The sequence below is a fragment of the Haliotis rufescens genome, unplaced genomic scaffold (assembly GCF_023055435.1).
Source record: "Haliotis rufescens isolate VD_foot unplaced genomic scaffold, xgHalRufe1.0.p SCAF_25, whole genome shotgun sequence".
In the NCBI taxonomy this organism is placed as follows: Eukaryota; Metazoa; Mollusca; class Gastropoda; order Lepetellida; family Haliotidae; genus Haliotis; species Haliotis rufescens.
Window position 1 is genome coordinate 6,068,002 of NW_025963946.1, and position 24,020 is coordinate 6,092,021.

Below are 24,020 nucleotides of genomic sequence, written 5' to 3' on the forward strand. Positions count from 1 at the left end.
GAATATTAAGGTGTGTGTGCGAAACAATAATGAGATTTCAGAAACATTTATTAGTCAGTTAGGAGTAAGACAAGGATGCATCTTAAGCCCATTTCTCTTTACTTTTTTCATAAATGAACTGGCTGTGCAAATAAATACCAACTGTAATTATGGTGTTCAGCTCCATCCAGATATTACACAGATATTTTTACTTTTATTTGCAGATGATATTGCTCTCTTTTCATCAACAATCAAAGGACTGCAGTGTCAAATTAATGAACTTGAAAGTTACTGCAATAAATAGAAGCTAACAGTTAACATGAGTAAAACAAAAGTTTTGGTATTTAAGAATGGAGGTCATTTAGCAAGTAAAGAATATTGGTCCTTTAAAGGACAAAAAATAGAAACTACAGGATTTTATAAATATCTTGGTGTTTACTTCAGTAGAAACTTGTCATGGCATAAACATTTGTATCAAGCTGCTTTACAAGCAAGAAAGGTCTTTGTAAGTATCCATAAGAGTTTGAAAGTTTTAGAAACCATTTCTCATCAATCTTTTTTTAAAATATTTGATATAAAGATACTCCCCATTTTGTTGTATGGGGCAGAAGTCTGGGGTTTACAGCACTTTGATGCCATAGAAAGGATTCATTTATATGTTTGCCAAAAGTATTTAGGTGTTAAAATAAACACTTCCAGCTTGGTGGTGTATGGAGAATGTGGAAGATTCCCTCTCTGTGTATATTCAAATATAAAAGTTATTAAATACTGGCTGAGACTTATTGACATGCCCTCATATAGATTGCCAAAAAAGTGTTATAACATGATGATAGTTTATGATAATAATGGGAAAAGAAACTGGGTTACAGGTGTTAGAGAATTACTTTTCAGTTGTGGCTTTGGTGATATTTGGCAAAACCAAAATGTGTATTCCAAACCAATGTTTATACTTTCATTAACCCAGAGATTAAAGGATATTTATTAACAATCTTGGACTGCATCATTGACTCTAACAAACAAATGCTTTTAATACAAAATGTTTAAATCGGAAATAATTATGGAAGATTATTTATCAAAAGTTAATGTTAAAAAATTTCGAACGGCTCTTTCACGTTTTAGATGTTCTTCTCACGACCTTTTAATAGAAACAGGGCGCTATGTAAACATTCCTCGTGAAGAAGAGAATCTGTAATCTATGTAGTTTAAACTCAGTAGAAGATGAATTTCATTTCTTACTTGTATGTCCAGTGTATTTACACCTTAGAGAAAAAATACCTGCATGCTTATTATTACAGGTACCCTAATATTATTAAACTTGTTACATTGCTGTCAAACACAAAAAGAAGTATCTTACAAAATGTGTCCATGTTCATATATGGTGCCTCTTTATACCGACAGAACCTTATGAAAGAATAATCTTAGCTGCTTGGTATTAGGAAACTATTGTGTATATACATTAAGTACATATTTATAGATATTTGCCATCTGAATAAACTACAAACAAAAGAGTTAGAAATGGTATTAAACTACCAGGCTGTCATATGATATTGTGGGACGAGATATTACAAATGGTTAAGTATAGTTATATGTATATGAAATGATATGATGTGACATGACATGATGTGATATGATATGAAGTGATGTGGTGTGATATGATACATGAGGGGATATGATGCAATATATTATGTGTATTATAGAAATTGTGTAAATACTGTTTTTTAGTGTACATATTATATGGCTTGTGGTCTTCCAGTGTTGAATAAATATTGATTGATTGATATGAAATAAATTGGCATGGAATGACATGGCATTATATGGTATGATATGATAAGATATGATGGGACAAGCTATGACATTGCTAATGTGATGTGTGATATGACATGTTGAAATGTGATACAATGTAGCTGTGATATATGGTACGATGGTATGTATAGTATGTTATGATAATGTTATATGAAATAATACTATATGGTATGATCTTATAATAATGATACAATATGATATGATGTTATAGAATATGTTGTATGATATAACAAGTTGTGATATGGTAATATAGAAATTATGAAATTACAGGGTATGGTATTGTACTGTATGTGTGAAATTATGTGACTGCGTTGAAATGCGAGGTGGAATGACGTGAGGTGATCTGGTGAGATATGTACATAAATTGTATAAAACTGTATATTCTTCAAATTGTACTATAGGCCTGTGGCCTCTTCAGTATGTGAAATAAAGATTAGAACAGGTGGATTATGTAATAACTATTGGATATACGATTGTCGCTTACATACCCTGATATATAACTTTTCTTCATTATTTGTTAAGTTACCTGAAAAATACCATGTTGTGAATGAATGTCTTCCGAAACGTTAAGGGTGCACGGGTGGCCCAGTCGTCTTAAGGCGCCTCCATTCGCTGTGCTGAGTTGCGTTCCTTGGGTACGCCAGAAACCTATGATTTTGGGTTTGATTATGTTTCTAGGTTTGTCAGGTTTGTCAGGTTTGTCAGCACCTAGCCGTGCTCGTGGGTTTCACCGAAGTGGTAAACGTCTGAGACCTGCATCACTTCGGGCTTTCCTCCCACATTAAGTTGACACGCCGTGATATAACTGGAATACTGTTAAAAGCGGCGTTAAACCCAACTCACTCCCTCACTCCAAAACGTTAAAATAGTGTTACAGCACAGAATGGACATAATGTATGCACATACGTAGTACTAGACCACCATTTATAAGTTGGATAATGATCCTTTTCTTGCACAAACAGGACATGATGAATCAGAGTCAACGTTTAAGTTATACATATACCATGCATGTGTACTTAGACGTACATCACAACGCATCAGTTTGCTTCGTGTTCTGCCGTAAAGTTGCGAAAACTCCGCGATTAATTAACGATTGTCTATAATTTCAGAATAATTCGCGAATTTCGTCGAAAACTATTTTCTTTTTCTAGGTCCCAATTTAGGAGTTTTGAGGGACTATCACGCGAGCCACGTCAATATTCTCCTATTAAATCAGGCCAAAATCTGAAAGTATGCATAGGTCAACTTGGTTGATGCATGTCATCGTATTCAAATCGCGTACATCAATGCTTAAGTCAGTCACAAGATTGTCTGATCCCGACTCGATTATTTACAGACTGCTGCCATCTCGCTGTTTGTTGCTTGCACTATCTGTTTGGTTAGGTATGGAATAAACTCTTTCCAGATTCTGCTTATCATACTTAATCATCTAAAACTGGCTTCCAAAGGAGATATCACTTGTGTGAGATCAAGCGATATCTACGATCTACTTTGTAGATATTACTGCTATGAAATTGCTACACTATGCAGACCGTTGTGATGTTATTGTAACAATGACGTCACAATCAAATGACATCACTATAGCCGCTGCTACTGAAGCTGTTAGCAGTACGTTTTACACTTAACACACTGCTAATTATTGTCTACAAACTGAAAAAAAGTCGGAAGAATGATGTTAGATGATAAATATATAATCACCCTCGTGTCATTTAATATCAAATATATCAACACTCGTTGATAAAAGTAGAAAAACTCCATGGCAAGTTTTTCCACTTTTATCAACTCGTGTTGATATATTTGATATCAAAGACACTCGGGTGAGATTCTCTTTGTGTGTGGTTTCCTTAATCTTTCCGGATTTTCCCTATAATGCCGTATGTGGTACCATTAATCTTTCAATACCTTCCTTGTTGCTTTGTGTGGTATCATAACCATATCAAGACTTCCTTATTTTGCCTTGTGTGGTATCATAACAATGTCAAGATTTTCCTTATTTTGCCTTGTGTGGTATCACAAAGTGTGCTCAAATAACGAAACGGAACAGAATTACAATTAATCACACAGAATTGTTTCAATATATATAATTTTGTACAGGCTTACACTTACATGTAAACCAAAAAGAAATTATAAACAGTGACAAAAAATGTGCTTGGCATGTACGTGGTGGTATATGAACCATGCTTTGGATGTGAAGCCTTACGCTGTACATTGTAAACTGATATATCCAAGTTGGTAGGTTAAATCATATATTGTAGTAGGTTGTTCATATACAACCATTTCAGACATTGCCTATTAAGCTTTTATCAGTTAACACAATTAGTCTATGTATCTGTCCTGATAGGTATTTTTTGCCACCCCGACAACAGCGAAATCCTGTCCATATCAGAAGTCCACAGCCAGATAACCCATATCTTGCCACTGCCCCCAGACAAGATAACCCATGTCTAGCCGCGTAATGTCGTTGATAACATATTTGAACATTTGTGACGTTACAACAACATAATGACGCCATGAATGCAATTACATCTTTGACGTGACGTCACGTTAGTTGCTTTGATACCATTGATCCAAGATGTCATCGCTAGCGTCCCTTTCAAATAGAATAATGGAATTAGACCAATTACTTGAAAGCAAAAAGAAAAAATCATTCGAAGTTTGAAACAAGCAGAGATATTGAGAGTATCAAAAACTTAAACTGGCTTATTGAAATTAAATTTATTTCAGATGAATGGAGTACAACTGATTTATTTATTCATATATAGTGGCAAACCAAAATATGTCTGAATAACGAAACTAAACAGACACTCCTTCCTGTCCTTCATCACAGTCAGACACTCCTTCCTGTCCTTCATCACGGTCAGACTCCCCTTCCTGTCCTTCATCACAGTCAGACTCTCCTTCCTGTCCTTCATCACAGTCAGACTCTCCTACCTGTCCTTCATCACAGTCAGACTCTCCTTCCTGTCCTTCATCATAGTCAGACTCTCCTTCCTGTCCTTCATCACAGTCAGACTCTCCTACCTGTCCTTCATCACAGTCAGACTCTCCTTCCTGTCCTTCATCTCAGACAGACTCTCCTTCCCGTCCTTCATCACAGTCAGACTCTCCTACCTGTCCTTCATCACAGTAAGACTCTCCTTCCTGTCCTTCATCACAGTCAGACATTCCTACCTGTCCTTCATCACAGTAAGACTCTCCTTCCTGTCCTTCATCACAGTCAGACATTCCTACCTGTCCTTCATCACAGTCAGACTCTCCTTCCTGTCCTTCATCTCAGACAGACTCTCCTTCCCGTCCTTCATCACAGTCAGACTCTCCTACCTGTCCTTCATCACAGTAAGACTCTCCTACATGTCCTTCATCACAGTCAGACTCTCCTTCCTGTCCTTCATCACAGTCAGACATTCCTCCCTGTCCTTCATCACAGTCACACTCTCCTCCCTGTCCTTCATCACAGTCAGACTCTCCTTCCTGTCCTTCATCACAGTCAGACTCTCCCTCCTGTCCTTCATCACAGTCAGACTCTCCTTCCTGTCCTTCATCACAGTCAGACTCTCCTTCCTGTCCTTCATCACAGTCACACTCTCCTTCCTGTCCTTCATCACAGTCAGACTCTCCTTCCTGTCCTTCATCACAGTCAGACTCTCCCTCCTGTCCTTCATCACAGTCAGACTCTCCTCCCTGTCCTTCATCACAGTCAGACTCTCCCTCCTGTCCTTCATCACAGTCAGACTCTCCTTCCTGTCCTTCATCACAGTCAGACTCTCCTTACCCTCCTTCATCACAGTCAGACTCTCCTCCCTGTCCGTCATCACAGTCACACTCTCCTTCCTGTCCTTCATCACAGTCAGACTCTCCTTCCTGTCATTCATCAAAGTCAGACTCTCCCTCCTGTCGTTCATCACAGTCAGACTCTTTCTCCTGTCATTCATCACAGTCAGACTCTCCTACCTGTCCTACATCACAGTCAGACTCTCCTACCTGTCCTTCATCACAGTCAGACTCTCCTTCCTGTCCTTCATCACAGACAGACTCTCCTTCCCGTCCTTCATCACAGTCAGACTCTCCTTCCTGTCCTTCATCACAGTCAGACTCTCCTACCTGTCCTTCATCACAGTCAGACTCTCCTTCCTGTCCTTCATCTCAGACAGACTCTCCTTCCTGTCCTTCATCACAGTCAGACTCTCCTACCTGTCCTTCATCACAGTAAGACTCTCCTTCCTGTCCTTCATCACAGTCAGACATTCCTCCCTGTCCTTCATCACAGTCAGGCTCTCCTCCCTGTCCTTCATTACAGTCAGACTCTCCTTCCTGTCCTTCATCACAGTCACACTCTCCTTCCTGTCCTTCATCACAGTCAGACTCTCCTTCCTGTCATTCATCAAAGTCAGACTCTCCCTCCTGTCGTTCATCACAGTCAGACTCTCCCTCCTGTCATTCATCACAGTCAGACTCTTTCTCCTGTCATTCATCACAGTCAGACTCTCCTACCTGTCCTTCATCACAGTCAGACTCTCCTTCCTGTCCTTCATCTCAGACAGACTCTCCTTCCTGTTCTTCATCTCAGACAGACTCTCCTTCCCGTCCTTCATCACAGTCAGACTCTCCTACCTGTCCTTCATCACAGTAAGACTCTCCCTCCTGTCCTTCATCACAGTCAGGCTCTCCCTCCTGTCCTTCATCACAGTCAGACATTCCTCCCTGTCCTTCATCACAGTCAGGCTCTCCTCCCTGTCTTTCATCACAGTCAGACTCTCCTACCTGTCCTTCATCACAGTCAGGCCCTCCTCCCTGTCCTTCATCACAGTCAGACTCTCCTTCCTGTCTTTCATCACAGTCAGACTCTCCTTCCTGTCCTTCATCACAGTCACACTCTCCTTCCTGTCCTTCATCACAGTCAGACTCTCCTTCCTGTCATTCATCAAAGTCAGACTCTCCCTCCTGTCCTTCATCACAGTCAGACTCTTTCTCCTGTCATTCATCACAGTCAGACTCTCCTTCCTATCATTCATCACAGTCAGACTCTCATTCTTGTCATTCATCACAGTCAGACTCTCCTTCCTGTCACTCATCACAGTCAGACTCTCCTTCCTGTCCTTCATCACAGTCAGACTCTCCTTCCTGTCCTTCATCACAGTCAGACTCTCATTCTTGTCATTCATCACAGTCAAGCTCTCATTCTTGTCATTCATCACAGTCAGACTCTCCCTCCTGTCCTTCATCACAGTCAGACATTCCTCCCTGTCCTTCATCACAGTCAGACTCTCCTTCCTGTCCTTCATCACAGTCAGACTCTCCTTCCTGTCCTTCATCACAGTCAGACTCTCCTTCCTGTCATTCATCACAGTCAGACTCTCCTTCCTGTCCTTCATCACAGTCACACTCTCCTTCCTGTCCTTCATCACAGTCAGACTCTCCTTCCTGTCATTCATCAAAGTCAGACTCTCCCTCCTGTCGTTCATCACAGTCAGACTCTCCCTCCTGTCCTTCATCACAGTCAGACTCTTTCTCCTGTCATTCATCACAGTCAGACTCTCCTTCCTATCATTCATCACAGTCAGACTCTCATTCTTGTCATTCATCACAGTCAGACTCTCCTTCCTGTCACTCATCACAGTCAGAATCTCCTTCCTGTCCTTCATCACAGTCAGACTCTCCTTCCTGTCCTTCATCACAGTCAGACTCTCCTCCCTGTCCTTCATCACAGTCAGGCTCTCCCTCCTGTCCTTCATTACAGTCTGACTCTCCTCCCTGTCCTTCATCACAGTCAGACTCTCCTCCCTGTCCTTCATCACAGTCAGACTCTCCTCCCTGTCCTTCATCACAGTCAGACTCTCCCTCCTGTCCTTCAACAGCCAGACTCTCCTTTCTGTCCTTCATCACAGTCAGGCTCTCCTCCCTGTCTTTCATCTCAGACAGACTCTCCTTCCTGTCCTTCATCACAGTCAGACTCTCCTTCCTGTCCTTCATCACAGTCAGACTCTCCTACCTGTCCTTCATCACAGTCAGACTCTCATTCTTGTCATTCATCACAGTCAGACTCTCCTACCTGTCCTTCATCATAGTCAGGCTCTCCTCCCTGTCCTTCATCACAGTCAGGCTCTCCTCCCTGTCCTTCATCACAGTCAGGCTCTCCTCCCTGTCCTTCATCACAGTCAGACTCTCCTTCCTGTCCTTCATCACAGTCAGACTCTCATTCTTGTCATTCATCACAGCCAGACTCTCCTCCCTGTCCTTCATTACAGTCTGACTCTCATTCTTGTCATTCATCAGAGTCTGACTCTCCTTCCTGTCCTTCATCACAGTCAGACTCTCCTTCTTGTCATTCATCACAGTCAGACTCTCCCTCCTGTTGTTCATCACAGTCAGACTCTCCCTCCTGTCCTTCATCACAGTCAGACTCTCCTTCCTGTCATTCATCACAGTCACACTCTCCTTCCTGTCCTTCATCACAGTCAGACTCTCCTTCCTGTCCTTCATCACAGTCAGACTCTCCTTCCTGACCTTCATCACAGTCAGTCTCTCCTTCCTGTCCTTCATCACAGTCAGACTCTCCTTCCTGTCCTTCATCACAGTCAGTCTCTCCTTCCTGTCATTCATCACAGTCAGTCTCTCCTTCCTGTCCTTCATCACAGTCAGACTCTCCTTCCTGTCCTTCATCACAGTCAGTCTCTCCTTACTGTCCTTCATCACAGTCAGACTCTCCTTCCTGTCCATCATCACAGTCAGACTCTCCTTCCTGTCCTTCATCACAGTCAGTCTCTCCTTCCTGTCCTTCATCACAGTCAGACTCTCCTTCCTGTCCTTCATCACAGTCAGTCTCTCCTTCCTGTCCTTCATCACAGTCAGACTCTCCTTCCTGTCCTTCATCACAGTCAGACTCTCCCTCCTGTCCTTCATCACAGGCAGACTCTCCTTCCTGTCCTTCATCTCAGACAGACTCTCCTTCCTATCATCCATCACAGTCAGACTCTCCTTCCTGTCCTTCATCACAGTCAGACTCTCCTTCCTGTCATTCATCACAGTCACACTCTCCCTCCTGTTGTTCATCACAGTCAGACTCTCCTTGCCGTCCTTCATCACAGTCAGGCTCTCCTCCCTGTCCTTCATCACAGTCAGACTCTCCTTCCTGTCCTTCATCACAGTCACACTCTCCCTCCTGTCATTCATCACAGTCACACTCTCCTTCCTGTCCTTCATCACAGTCAGACTCTCCTTCATGTCCTTCATCACAGTCAGACTCTCCTTCCTATCATTCATCACAGTCAGACACTCCTTCCTGTCCTTCATCACAGTCAGACTCTCCTTCCTGTCCTTCATCACAGTCAGAGTCCCCTTCCTGTCCTTCATCACAGTCAGACTCTCCTTCCTGTCCTTCATCACAGTCAGACTCTCCTTCCTGTCCTTCATCACAGTCAGACTCTCCTTCCGGTCATTCATCACAGTCACACTCTCCTTCCTGTCCTTCATCACAGTCAGACTCTCCTTCCTGTCCTTCATCACAGTCAGACTCTCCTTCCTATCATTCATCACAGTCAGACTCTCCTACCTGTCCTTCATCACAGTCAGACTCTCCTTCCTGTCCTTCATCAGAGTCAGACTCCCCTTCCTGTCCTTCATCACAGTCAGACTCTCCTTCCTGTCTTTCATCACAGTCAGACTCTCCTTCCTGTCCTTCATCACAGTCAGACTCTCCCTCCTGTTGTTCATCACAGTCAGACTCTCCCTCCTGCCCTTCATCACAGTCAGACTCTCCTTCCTGTCATTCATCACAGTCACACTCTCCTTCCTGTCCTTCATCACAGTCAGACTCTCCTTCCTGTCCTTCATCACAGTCAGACTCTCCTTCCTGTCCTTCATCACAGTCAGACTCTCCTTCCTGTCATTCATCACAGTCACACTCTCCCTCCTGTTGTTCATCACAGTCAGACTCTCCTTCCCGTCCTTCATCACAGTCAGGCTCTCCTTCCTGTCCTTCATTACAGTCAGACTCTCCTCCCTGTCCTTCATCACAGTCAGACTCTCCTCCCTGTCCTTCATCACAGTCACACTCTCCTTCCTGTCCTTCATCACAGTCAGAATCTCCTTCCTGTCCTTCATCACAGTCAGACTCTCCTTCCTGTCCTTCATCACAGTCAGACTCTCCTTCTTGTCATTCATCACAGCCAGACTCTCCCTCCTGTCGTTCATCACAGTCAGACTCTCCCTCCTGTCCTTCATCACAGTCACACTCTCCTTCCTGTCCTTCATCACAGTCAGAATCTCCTTCCTGTCCTTCATCACAGTCCGACTCTCCTTACCGTCCTTCATCACAGTCAGGCTCTCCTCCCTGTCCTTCATCACAGTCAGACTCTCCTTCCTGTCCTTCATCACAGTCACACTCTCCCTCCTGTCATTCATCACAGTCACACTCTCCTTCCTGTTCTTCATCACAGTCAGACTCTCCTTCATGTCCTTCATCACAGTCAGACTCTCCTTCCTATCATTCATCACAGTCAGACACTCCTTCCTGTCCTTCATCACAGTCAGACTCTCCTTCCTGTCCTTCATCACAGTCAGAGTCCCCTTCCTGTCCTTCATCACAGTCAGACTCTCCTTCCTGTCCTTCATCACAGTCAGACTCTCCTTCCTGTCCTTCATCACAGTCAGACTCTCCTTCCGGTCATTCATCACAGTCACACTCTCCTTCCTGTCCTTCATCACAGTCAGACTCTCCTTCCTGTCCTTCATCACAGTCAGACTCTCCTTCCTATCATTCATCACAGTCAGACTCTCCTACCTGTCCTTCATCACAGTCAGACTCTCCTTCCTGTCCTTCATCAGAGTCAGACTCCCCTTCCTGTCCTTCATCACAGTCAGACTCTCCTTCCTGTCTTTCATCACAGTCAGACTCTCCTTCCTGTCCTTCATCACAGTCAGCCTCTCCTTCCTGTCCTTCATCACAGTCAGACTCTCCTTCCTCTCCTTCATCACAGGCAGACTCTCCTTCCTGTCCTTCATCACAGTCAGACTCTCCCTCCTGTTGTTCATCACAGTCAGACTCTCCCTCCTGCCCTTCATCACAGTCAGACTCTCCTTCCTGTCATTCATCACAGTCACACTCTCCTTCCTGTCCTTCATCACAGTCAGACTCTCCTTCCTGTCCTTCATCACAGTCAGACTCTCCTTCCTGTCCTTCATCACAGTCAGACTCTCCTTCCTGTCATTCATCACAGTCACACTCTCCCTCCTGTTGTTCATCACAGTCAGACTCTCCTTCCCGTCCTTCATCACAGTCAGGCTCTCCTTCCTGTCCTTCATTACAGTCAGACTCTCCTCCCTGTCCTTCATCACAGTCAGACTCTCCTCCCTGTCCTTCATCACAGTCACACTCTCCTTCCTGTCCTTCATCACAGTCAGAATCTCCTTCCTGTCCTTCATCACAGTCAGACTCTCCTTCCTGTCCTTCATCACAGTCAGACTCTCCTTCTTGCCATTCATCACAGCCAGACTCTCCCTCCTGTCGTTCATCACAGTCAGACTCTCCCTCCTGTCCTTCATCACAGTCACACTCTCCTTCCTGTCCTTCATCACAGTCAGAATCTCCTTCCTGTCCTTCATCACAGTCAGACTCTCCTTCCTGTCCTTCATCACAGTCAGACTCTCCTTCTTGTCATTCATCACAGCCAGACTCTCCCTCCTGTCGTTCATCAAAGTCTGTGTTCAATCTTACTCCACTTATATAATTATTACTATATATTATACTATATGTATACACTTGAGAACATATTTAACGCGGGTAATAAACAGAGTTCAACACTCGTTCTCGATAGATACCACTTTTACGAAGCTTGTGACTTTGTATGCTATATAACAAGAATGAGCGTAATTCCGTCTATACATGCATGTGTGTAGATGTATAAATGCTAAAGCTTAACTATCCCGCAGAATATTAGTTGAACATGGTTTTGCATCGTAAATATTTTATGAATATAAACAAAACACACATGTGGCCTATTGTGATCATACTGCATACACACTGCATATACAATATTTACGATACGGAAACACATGAGGGTATAAATAGTTTTATCAGGTATATCTTTCTCAAAGTAAGCAAAGTTTAAACTTTCATCGTCAGTATTAATACTAGAAAACTTCACTCACGATCTGGTACATGTATGTACAGGTATTCTTGATGTGTTCGTGCTTCTTTCAGATTTGTAAACTCTTGGACTGACCTGGCATTATGAACACCCCTGTGTCGAGTGCTCACATCTCCCGGTAAGTCTCGCGTCCAAACAATTATTGCGTCTGTAAATCGTATACATTAAATGTATCGTCCTACTTTTGTTCTCATAAATGTTAGCAATTGTCGAATAGTAACAAAGTATAAGCTACATATAATCTGTTAGTATCTCACCTCTCATGTCCATACCTAACTGCATAATATGTCACATTGATACTCACTTGAGCCAAATGTGAACATCATTAATCTTCATTTCCAGGAGCACATTGGTGTCAATGTACTGTGTAAATACAGTTTCTGTTTAGATGTGAGGAGATCTTGCATTTACTTGGAAACGCAACATCTGAGGAAAACAGAGAAGGAGACTGTACACTTGTACAGAAGGCAAGGTATTGCTCAGTCCTCAATAATACCTTGTTTTTAGACAGAGTCAGTGTGTCACAACAAGAAACCTTCATTGAATTATACTCATTTGTGTTTTTAGTATGGGTGAGTATAAATCTATAGCATTAAGTACAAGCGGTGTGATTGTATAAACATATACGACGTCAAAATGGCCGACGGGATTAACGTTACGGTATGGCTTTATCTCATTGTTTTCATTGAATAAGTGATGAGTGGTTGTTAGTAATGATTGTTAAATTACGTGATCTTTTGGAGTTGCTGATAAAAATAAGTAAAATGGTAAATCCACACATCACTGGAGTGTTCTGATTAAGCCATTTTCCAGTTTTGAAGCTTAGAGTTATCTGCCCCTTATGACACGTGATCGCGGGCTTGACAACATATGAAAAGAGCTGTCAGATTACCGAGCTGACATCGTTTGTCGACAGACGATATTGTTTATTCGTGTTCTACCTTTGTGATTTCAAGACAATTTCAACTATGTTCTCATCTAAGACCGTATCACAGTTGAAGGTGTATTTAAAGGATCATGGCGTGACTTTTACAGGGTACACTCGTCACGAATTTGTCACTTTGTGCGAGTGTGTTGCCTGCTTGGATTTGCCTGTCAACTCTGATTTATCGGATGTTTCTAATGTAAGGTACACGTATAAAACACTCTCAGACATTAACATTAACTGTGACCCTTACCTTTTACAAGGACATTGGAATAATGTGTCACACAGTTAAGCCTTGGTCATCACAGAAGGAAGCTTTGCGTCTACATGTCTAGATCTCTCTCGAGACTATTGCTTGTTCGCTGATGTAGATATTGATTGCTCGCATGTTATCCGCAAGATTATAAATGGCCGAACAGGTCTTTGTTAAGTTTGTTGCTCACAATACCAAAAACCAGGTCTACACGGCAAAAAAGAAACTAAAGGGTCACTCAAGAATATTTGATTTGTAACGGGTACCTCAGAAAATATCGCCATGACTTGGTGAAACTACTTCTAAATCTAAACAAGGCCTCGTAAGTGTGTCACAAGTGCCTAATCAATTTGAGTTTTCGCAATAAAATATGTTCAAGTCATAACCACAGGCCCTCGCCCACCCCAAATACTTCTCACGTTGACATTTTACATCTCCTGGCGATCTTTGTACCTGTTATCTGGTGAGGTGAAATGGGGTTTAACGTTGCATCCAAGATTGTTGCACTTATATAGCGACGTGCATTCACGTGTGTGTGGTCATGGTGGTGTGGCTGCTTGTACTCGTCCGGACTGATGCCGATTTATAGTGCTAGCCCACTGAGATACCATGCCGCAGTTTAACATGAATACCCCACACTGACACCGAGCCGATCAGTCCTTGTTTTAGCCCCTTAATGCCGAGCGCCAGACAAGGTAACAACAAGTACCATCTTTTAACGTCTTTTGGTATGACGCAGCCGGGGATCGAACCCCGGACCTCCCACTCTCCGGGTGGACGCTCTGCCACTAGACCACGGAGAGGGTCTACCTGTTATCTGACTTTCACAAGCCATAGCAACCGTGGTATCGAAGCATCTTCGTCTCCTCTTTCCGTAAACATTCGAATAGCGGTCGATAAACTGTCATGCACGTCAAAAGTTTGACAGCGGTTTGTATTGACGGATTGCCCGCCGTCACGTTGTTTTGCAAAGTGATGTCACTATAAACAGACTTATTTCACAAAACTGGAGAATGGCTTATTACCTTACAAGCATGGTAATATTACCACTGTTTTATTTTTCTCTGTAAACATTTGTTCAGAAAGGATCTTGAGAAGATAAGGCAACATGGTGATCCTCCAGAAATTACAGTAGCTGTATATGGAGACACTGGGGCAGGCAAGTCCTCCCTGTTGAACGCCCTGTTGGATCAGCCGTCCTTGTTGCCTACGGCTGGAATGGGAAGAGCATGTACATCGAATGTCATAAAAATAGAAGAAAACAAAACAAGCTCTGATTTTGAAGCGGACATTGAGTTTCTCACTGCAGAGGTATCAGACATTTAACCTTGTAGCTCACCTTACTAAAATGTACTTGTCGACAATAATGGACAAAGAATGCCGATGAAGGTTATCCTTTTCATTCATTATCCGGCAATTCGTGCATGTGTCATTTTGAATTTTGATATGCAGTAAGTATGTGGCATGTGGAATAACTTCACTTCTAACCAACAGGTTAGAAATAACAGAGTTCATATATATCATACATGAATGTTCCCTAGGGCAAATATCAAGCGCACCAGTATATTGTTTACATCATCCGTACGACATTGTTGTCGACACTCGAATGTTATTGTGAATTATAGCTAAAATGGATAGAATTATGATAAAAACGCCCGCATGTTATCAGAAATGAGCGGGCCACTGTAACTTGATAATGCCCTCATATTACTTGACGACGGGCAATTATCATGCCCGTTGTTAGGTTACGTCATAGAATAGGTATAGGTGACGTAACGTTCAATAGTGACTTCATTTTGTTTGTTCTATGACGTTTCCATATTTGTAAAAGTGGGTCAGTGACATTTGTGTTGATTGCAGTAAATGTTTCAAAATCGATATTGTTGTTTCTTTTTATTTGATAACAAATTCAATCCATTTTAGCTAAAATAACGGTAACACTATTTTTCAGGGCATTATCATTTGCAGAAGCCCTCGGTCTTTTCAACTGCCCTCCTTTGTCGGGCAGTTAATGGAAGACCTCAGCTTTCTGCAAATGATAATGCTCTGAAAAATAGCGTTACCCTTATAGTATGGAATGACACCACGTAAGAAACGGCAACATAGCTGAAGACTGTTGACGTCATTCGACAATCATTCATTGTGGTTTTCTAAATCGGTTGTTGAGATCAGTGCATTCTTTCAAAAGGGGAGCTCATAAGGATTAAGGAATAATAGGTAATTCGTGACCGACATGTACTACCCTCGCTCTCGCTCTGGAAATGCAAGAAACCTACACTCGTTTCTGAAAGCAGTATGATACACACGGGAGTAGAATGATTCTCTTTTGACTTTATTTGTTAAGATGTAGTGAATAGATGTGGATATTTAGTGCAATTACGTAGTGTACTTGGCCTGTCGTTAATTGTGGGTTGTCCGCAGGTGCGGGATTAATTATCGGATTTGATTTGATCTTTTCTTTATGGCGATTCGTGAACATTGTGTCAAATTAAATGTAGTTTCTTAAACAACTGGATTAGGAAGCCATTCAAATAATGTTAGCATGTATCATTAAACTACAACATAGTATACAAACAACCAAGTTTCATCAGTATTTCAATCAACGATTGATTTAATCCTTTGTTGATTTAGGAATGGAGGAAAGAACTCAATGTTTTAAAGGGTGACATGGGACAGAATGATGGTGACAACGATGAGGATGCTGAAGTGTACGATGAAGCTCATGCAAAGGTTGCTGCAGTGTATGGTGACTTTGAGCTTAGAAACCTCGATACCCTGTTAGATGATGATACTGAAACAGCGAAACTGCTTGGAACTGTCCCGAAACTGAGTGACTCGTGTGTGAGTATCATTTTTGTACTGAGTACTGAAAAAGGGCAAATTATGACAACAACGGGAGAACACAAGGAACAGTTCATATCGTTTTAAGATATCGTTTTCAGATTTCAGATTCAGATTCAGATTTCTAATTTTTAATAGTTGGTTTGTTTGTTGGTTGTTGTTTAACACCGCACTCAGCAATATTCCAGCTATATGACGGCGGTCTGTAAAGACAATCGAGTCTGGACCAGACAATCCAGTGAATGACATCATGAGCATCTATTCACGCAATTTGGATCCATGACATACATCAACCCAAGTCAGCGAGTCTGACCACCCGTTCCCGTTGGTCGCCTCCTACGACAAGCATAGTCGCCTTTTACGACAAGCATGGGTTGCTGAAAACCAATTCTACCTCGGATCTTCAGGGGTCTAATTTTGAATAGGCGAACAGGAGATGCCAATGTATGTTCCAGGAAGACATTAACAGGCGAGAGACCGTTCAGGCCGTCAGACAAAATGTTATAGGATTAAATGAGATGATCATTAAGAGTATACAAAGAATTAATCCCACTGAAATTTAGTGAATGTGCAAATCATGTTATGTTACGAATCGAGATTATTTCTCGAATGGCCAAAGCGCTACAAGCAGTATGTAGTGGAACAATAACTTGTAGTTTCAGTGATAGTGATTAGCTATATGACTTATTAAGACCTAATTGCAACCCCACTGGACATCTATGAGACGAATTTGAACGACGTGTTTACCAACGCAATGTAGTCTTCAATCTGGATCAACAATTTCCAGCATTGCTTAAGTTGTGTTCGGGCAGTTGTCTGGGTCCATAAGGATAAACTCGTTATAAATATGCACACAAAACACAGGAATATTTACAGTACTTGTATGATATGTTTAGGCAAGAGACCTACAGGACAAGATCAGCACATACAGTGAGACAACTGATGATGACTGTCAGTTCTGGCCATTAGTGAAACAAGTGGTTCTGAAAGTACCAGATTCAGGCCTGTGTCGGAGCGGCGTTAACTTGGTTGACCTCCCTGGAGTCGGAGATTCAAACCCAGCAAGAGAAAATGTTGCCAGAAAGGTAGGGAACGCAGATGTGTGTGTAATGTGACTACCACGTCTTCAGACAAATTTGTATATTGTATATTTTATACATATTATGACATTGCCTTCTTGCAGTACATGCAAACCTGTGATGTGCTGCTGGTCGTTACGAAAATTCAGAGAGCTGTTGACAACAAAACAGTCAAGCATACTTTAGGGGACAAACTATTTCGTCAGCTGTTGATGGACCACACTAAGACAGTTGTAGCCTGTACACAAGCAGATGATGTCAAACCGTCAGAGGTCATCAGGTAAGTAGAACATCTTTTTGAAATTAGTCTAATGTTTTGGTGTCTCTTGTATATTATTTAGGGATAAAACATACTGATGTTTTAATGTCATCCTGTAAATTAAGACTGTAGTTTAAAATATATTAAATATATTTTTAAAAGTGTGGATGTTGCATCCCTTTTGAGGTACAACGTTATTCTTGTTAGAACTTAGACAGACCACGATCTGATTACCGATGGGAGATTATTATACTCTCATCAGTTTGGGCTTACCCATAAATGATATTACTTACATAATGTTCAAAGCAGCGTTAAATCAAACTCACTCATTTAGTGATTTACGTATTTGTAGACTTCGTGTCATATTGGGGATATTCTTTCGCAGAAAACTGAAGTTACCACAGGCAGCAGAGTGGACAGCCGAAGGTCAGCGATACAAGAAGGAGGAACAAGTCTTGCAACAAAAGTTAGCAGATTTAAAGAGGGACAAACAGGTAAAAACTATAAAAGTCTTTACAGGTACATGTACTTGGAAAACATAATCACCGCCATTTCTAGAATTCCCCACAAACGCAATAACACCCACCAACCAGTTTGACACAACTTTCCCACGCAATAACCTTAAAGTATTCCCACGCAATATATATAAGTACATATAACGTCCAACACGCAAGATTTCTTTGTCGTCATTATGTCCATAGTTGAAGTCCAAGGAAGTTTAGTTTGTGCAGTAGGCAGTCGTCACAGTACATGACAAAATGGCGCCAAATCTCAAGCTCAGTTGATGTTACTGAATTGTTCAATACTCAGTCAAGGTTCCGCCGTTTTGTGTCCTAGATATATTGAAAATATTTCTCTCAAGAAGACATTCTTTCAATATTTGAATGGGAGTAAGTTTCGAAGCACGGAAGCAAGCACTCAACTATTTTGTTGTGTACTTGAATTCTCGTTTACTCAATGTGCAAACATGGCTATTTAATGGTTACTATTTATAACACTTGGTGAAACTGTGGTACAATGTCACTAGACCGTCAGGCTTAAGAAATGGGTTTGATTTCCCACATTGGTACATCGTGTTAATGCACTATATAATACGATATATCTCATAAAACTCATGTATATTTTAAACTACAATGAGTCAATTTCAGGTGGATTGCAGTAGTGAAAGTCAAGAAAACTCTCTTATCCAGCAGGTTTGTCTTTTTGCATTCATTTGTATAAAAAATCACTCTCAAATTAAAGTGACCAAGGATCCATAATCGTTCCATTATACGATGCCGACTATGAATCGCTATACTGATGACACTAGGTGTTCGCGAAAAGGTGAGCGTATCCTGCACCACCGGTGCAGGCAACCCATATGCAAGTAAATTATTCACCTGAAAAAGCACGGGAACAAACGTTATAACTCAAAACTGCAAGGATCCCAATCCCTGGTTGTGTTTCTTCATAATCTTTTACATTCCAGTTTGTGTACAAATTCATTATTAGTTTTCATCTTAGAAACCTGAGAATCATTATATAACTGCGTTCTTGTTAAAAGTAATATCATGTAATTCAAAGAAAGAAACGATAATTGAATTGCTATGTTGAAATAGTTCATACATACAGAAGTTAATGATTTTACATTATTTTAGCAACAACGTCTTCATGCGGCAATAGACCAGTTAAAGAGAGAGAAAACATCAACGTGTGCTGTTAAAAGGAACGAGTTTGTCAGGAATAATATTCTGCATAAAATATCAAGCCCGGTGAGAATTAATATTATTAAAGAAAGATCAGTTGTGACACAAAAGTACCATTAATTACATAATTTTAAGAAAGAGTTCCTGTCCTAGGGCAGCGTATAAAATGACTAATCTACTGTGTTTATTTCGAAAAGAGCTGATTAGAAATAAACTATTAGAAGAAGACATATATTCTTATATGCAGAGATTCCAGGCATAGTTCTACCATTCTCTTACATAGGGACTTATGCTCTTTTCGTTCACGTGTATACGAAAACTAATGACAAGACAGCTGAGCTTTCCATTGTGCCCAAACGTAGACAGCTTCACAACTGTAATTCTGTTCAAAGTCACATAAAACCTTACCCACTCATTCTATTTAATTCCAGTACACTCCTCATGATCAAGACTATCCCCATGACCTGAAGGTGTTTTGTGTCAGTTCCAGTGACTATATCAATCTAAGCAACCTTCTCACTTGTGACGACGACGATGACGACAAGCCCCCAGTGAGTAACGTCTTTTAGAGGCATTTAGAAGTTGAAGTACGTAGTCAGGATAAGATTTAAGGATGAACAACTTCGTTATTACAATTAGGAGCGACCTCTGCCAAAACGTCACTCCTAAATGTAATATAGAAGTTCTTTATCTATGTATCTTATCCTTACTAACCAGAAAGTAAACAAGATGGACAGTGTTCGATTCCCGACATGGGTAAAATGCGTTAAGTCCATTAGTGGTGTTCCCCATGCCCCCAAATCCTCTCTTTCATTCGTAGATGCTGAATTCTTTTGTTCGAGCGTCAAACAATGTGACATTAAGCCCAACTCATTTACTCACACCATCATGACAATAGAGATTAAATTCTGTATTACAGGCGTTTCGTTAAAATGCTTTATACTTCCCTACTATTGCAGGTGTTTCTGTCAACAGAAGATACCGAAATCCCCGGTTTAAGAACCTATCTGCAGGAGCTAGTTTGGGAAAAGCAGAAAAAACACGGGATGTCTCTGCAAAATGATTTCCAGGCAATCATAGATGGTATACTGATGTATCTGATCAATTCCAAAAGAGGAAGGAAGGTTAGTTATACTATTCTGTGATACTATAATTCTACTACTTATAAATGAATAAAAATATTACATGGCAGCAGTTATGGTCGAAAAATGTCGCCGAAGTTCAGAAGCACGCAACAGAAACAGCCCAAACTTTGTTCTCAACAACAAGTAAATGGAGACACAATTTTGTCATGTGTGTGAAGGGCAAAGATGTCCCTTGCCGTCTATGGCGCTGCAGTTCGTCATACAGTTCCATTCCTTAGATGTGCCAGGCCCCACACATCTCGAGTTCGAGTTCCAGATATCTTGGTTTGTCAGCACCGTATCCATCCTCCTGGTTTTCACTAAAGTAGTGAACCGTCAGTTTCAACATTTACTCCCACACGAAGGTGACATAGTAATAAAGCAAAACTGGCTTAAATGTGAGCGATGGATTTAGCTGGCTCTTGAACTAGATTCGACCCGTGATGATCCGGGGTAGAATAGATCTTCAGCAACCCACGCTTGCCGTAGAAGGCGACTATGCTTGTCGTTAAAGAGGACTTACGTGATCGGGTGGTCAGGCTCGCATACTTGGTTGATGCATATCATCGATCCCAATGGCGTGGATCGATGCTCTTGATGTCAATCACTGGATTGTCTGGTCCAGACTCGATTATTTTCAGACCGCCGTCATATAGATGGAATATTGCTGAGTGCGGCGTAAAACAACAAACCAAACCAACTTGAACTAGATTCAGGTCCACCAATATTCCCTTGTGCCAAAGATAAAGCAAGTATGTTATCAATAGGTTTTGGAAACAATAGATGTCAAACTGACGTCGAGCAGACAAGGTAAATATAAGTACATATACATATTTCTTATCTCTTAATTCAGGCCCTTAAGGAAGAGCTGAAATGTCATCTTGACACATTACAAAAAGAAGGACAATTAATACTAAGGGAGTTAGACTCCCACCTGCAGTCGTCATGGTTTGCCGTCCTGGATGCAGCTCTTGATGAAGCAACACAGGAAGCGATAAGATGGGCAAACCCCACAGTTGAATTGTGGGCAAGACCGGTAGGTCTGCTTAGCATTCTGGTATCTGAGCTATCGACATCAAACAAAAGACACCTAAATGAAATATATACAACATTCACAATACATGTCGTGATGGAAGGGAAATTGAACACTCATCAATGTATGAAGCAAACGTTTTCACATTGGTTATATTTATTTGATCTTAAGAAGACACATCTTACATGGTTAAAGTAATAAATGTTGAGATGTGAGAGTTTTCGGAATGTAAGTCATATCATGAATGTAGTTGCACAGAAGAACACTGTATTGTATTTGCTTTATGCAGTTACTGTATTTCATCCTAAAGTTTAAAACCCGTGAAGATTCCGGGTAGCATAGGTCTTTAGCAACCCATGCTTGCCGTAAAAGGTGACCATGCTTGCCGTAAAAGGTGACTATGCTTGTCGTAAAAGGCGACTAACGGGATCGGGTGGTCAGGCTCGCTGACTTGGTTGATGCATGTCATCGTATCCCAATTGTGTGGATCGATGCTCATGATATTAATCACTGGATTGTCTGGTCCAGACTCGATTATTTACAGACCGCCGTCATATAGCTGGAATATTGCTGAGTGCGGCGTTAATAACAAACCAAACCAAAACCTAAAGTTTAAAGGCACCATAAAGCAGTTCGGTTATTAGTAGAAGGTTGCTGCTTTGCGAATAAGTTAAAATACAATGAAAGCATGTAATATTTGTTTCAAACCTTTGACATCATTTTAATATTGTGACATGCCTTAATAAGGTAAACAAGAGACAGAGAGGACAGGGAGGGTTGCATAGCAACACCTACAAGGCAACTGTGCGCCGATTTGGAATCTTTAGAGCAACTAGGATTGGATACATCATTAATATGAATCAAGACCTTGCAGATCCGTTTGTAGAGATTCTCTCGAAGGAATGGACGCCTCGTTTCAGGTAAGTGTGGACAACATGTGCCGTAGACAGATGATTCGATCGGTTATTAAATCTTACACTAAAAGAAACTATCATCCTCAATTCATAAACACATGTTGTTTCAGTGAACAGGCATGGATTGAAACTGTGAAAAGCAAAATAAAAGAACCTGCCTCCATCGCCATAACTCGCTGCACAGAAGCCATCATAAAATCCCTTGGTGACAGTGACGCAACACTTCTAAAGGATCTGACTCAGTTGAAGACAGATACATTTAGAAAAGTAGGATATATAAGTATTATAATATATATTTCTTTAATTGGATGATTTGTAGTTTGGTTGTTGTTTAACGCTGCACTCAGCAATATACCAGCTATATGACGGCGGTCTGTAAATATTCGATTCTGGAACAGACAATCCAGTGATTGATATCATGAGTATCGATGCACACAATTGGGATACGATGACATGCATCAAAAATGTCAGTGAGCCTGACTACCTGAGCCCGTTAGTCGCCAATTACGGCAAGCATAGTCACCTCTTACGGCAAGAATGGGTTTCTTAAGACCTATTCTCTACCCAGATCTTCCCAGCTCTTTAGCTCGATTTAATAAAATAGCAACATTTATGTTTCTTAACAGTCTTTATCATGACCTTGTTTCATTTATTTATTGTTGATGTTGACAATAGTAATTATAACATAGTTGTTATGTATAGCCTATTTCATATGTAGCCAAATGTCTTGATAAATATATACTCATCTGTTCACAGTTAACAAGACTGGATTCACTCTGGGAGAAAACAATAGACAGGCAACAAAGAGCAGTAACGCACATGATTACAGACTTCATACAGGTAGGATAAGCTTCGAGGTTAACATTTAGCAAATACGTTTTTTTTATGAACAGAGAAATATAAATAACCATGGGGATATCAGATTAGACTAGGTTACCTGCAATCTATAACAGGCGACCAAATCGATAGTGTTGTCAGGCTCAGTGGCTTGGCTGATTGGATGTCATCGTACTCCGATGACGTGTATAGTTTTTCCTCATATCAATCACTGGATTGTCTGGTCCAGACTTAATTATTTTCAGGTCGCCATCAATATTGCTGAGTTAAACAACAAACACACACTCAAATATAAACAAATAGTGTAAAATATACTAAAGCTTAAAGTCAGGACCCTCTGTTTTTTAATATAAATGAGGTGTCCTTAAATGTCTCAACGTATCTAATCAATTACATATATTATATTGTATGTCAAAATATATATAATCTATGACTAAATCTATTTCTGTCAAAGGAACAAATGCAGAGCGCATACGAGCAATGTATGAAGGAAGAAGGTCCCGGGGCTATCAACAGAATCAAAGCCTTCATGGCAAGCACCATTGACCAGTTGAAGAGTAACATGTTTCAGCAGCTCAAGGAAAAGATCACAGTGTCTCTGGGTCAACTGAAGGTGACATATTAACTCGTTTTGCATATGACAAACAATTTGGTTTGGTTTGGTTTGTTGTTTAACGCCGCACTCAGCAATATTCCAGCTATATGACGGCGGTCTGTAAATAATTGAGTCTGAACCAGACAATCCAGTGATTGACAACATGAGCATCGATCCACGCAGTTGGGACCGATGACAATCATCAACCAAGTCAGCGAGCCTGACCACACGATCCCGTTAGTCGCTTTAACGACAAGCTTAGTCGCCTTTTACGGCAAGCATGGGTTGCTGAAGAACTATTCTACCCCGGATCTTCACGGGCCGTGATTGGTTGGTTGGTTGTTTTGTTGTTAAACGCCGCACTCAGCAATGTTCAAGCTATATGACGGCGGTCTGTAAATAATCGAGTCTGGACCAGCCAATCCAGTGATTAATATCATCCAAACAGTGTGTTTGTTTAACGACGCACTCAGCAATAGCCTAGCTATATGACGTCGATCGGTGAATAATCGGGTCTGGACCAGTGATTGACTTCTTGAGCATCGACC

At 41.3% G+C, this 24,020-nt stretch overlaps 1 protein-coding gene across 3 annotated transcripts in view; it reads left to right on the top strand.

Annotated features, from left to right (window-relative positions):
* Window positions 1–24,020, top strand: part of LOC124150055 (nuclear GTPase SLIP-GC-like) — a 66,271-nt gene that overhangs the window by 36,860 nt on the left and 5,391 nt on the right. For 2 of the 3 annotated variants that reach the window (XM_048402291.1, XM_048402292.1), the window contains exons 2-17: window positions 11,981–12,045; window positions 12,316–12,399; window positions 14,188–14,416; window positions 15,737–15,946; window positions 16,843–17,031; window positions 17,130–17,305; window positions 17,670–17,778; window positions 18,433–18,477; window positions 18,922–19,035; window positions 19,401–19,520; window positions 19,929–20,093; window positions 20,947–21,129; window positions 21,874–22,046; window positions 22,151–22,307; window positions 22,797–22,880; window positions 23,332–23,490. In XM_048402291.1, the coding sequence (XP_048258248.1) occupies window positions 12,011–12,045; window positions 12,316–12,399; window positions 14,188–14,416; window positions 15,737–15,946; window positions 16,843–17,031; window positions 17,130–17,305; window positions 17,670–17,778; window positions 18,433–18,477; window positions 18,922–19,035; window positions 19,401–19,520; window positions 19,929–20,093; window positions 20,947–21,129; window positions 21,874–22,046; window positions 22,151–22,307; window positions 22,797–22,880; window positions 23,332–23,490 (2,232 nt within the window). In that variant the 5' untranslated portion in view covers window positions 11,981–12,010. The remainder of the gene's footprint in view (window positions 1–11,980; window positions 12,046–12,315; window positions 12,400–14,187; window positions 14,417–15,736; window positions 15,947–16,842; window positions 17,032–17,129; window positions 17,306–17,669; window positions 17,779–18,432; window positions 18,478–18,921; window positions 19,036–19,400; window positions 19,521–19,928; window positions 20,094–20,946; window positions 21,130–21,873; window positions 22,047–22,150; window positions 22,308–22,796; window positions 22,881–23,331; window positions 23,491–24,020) is intronic. The other variant, XM_048402293.1, reaches the window with a different exon arrangement.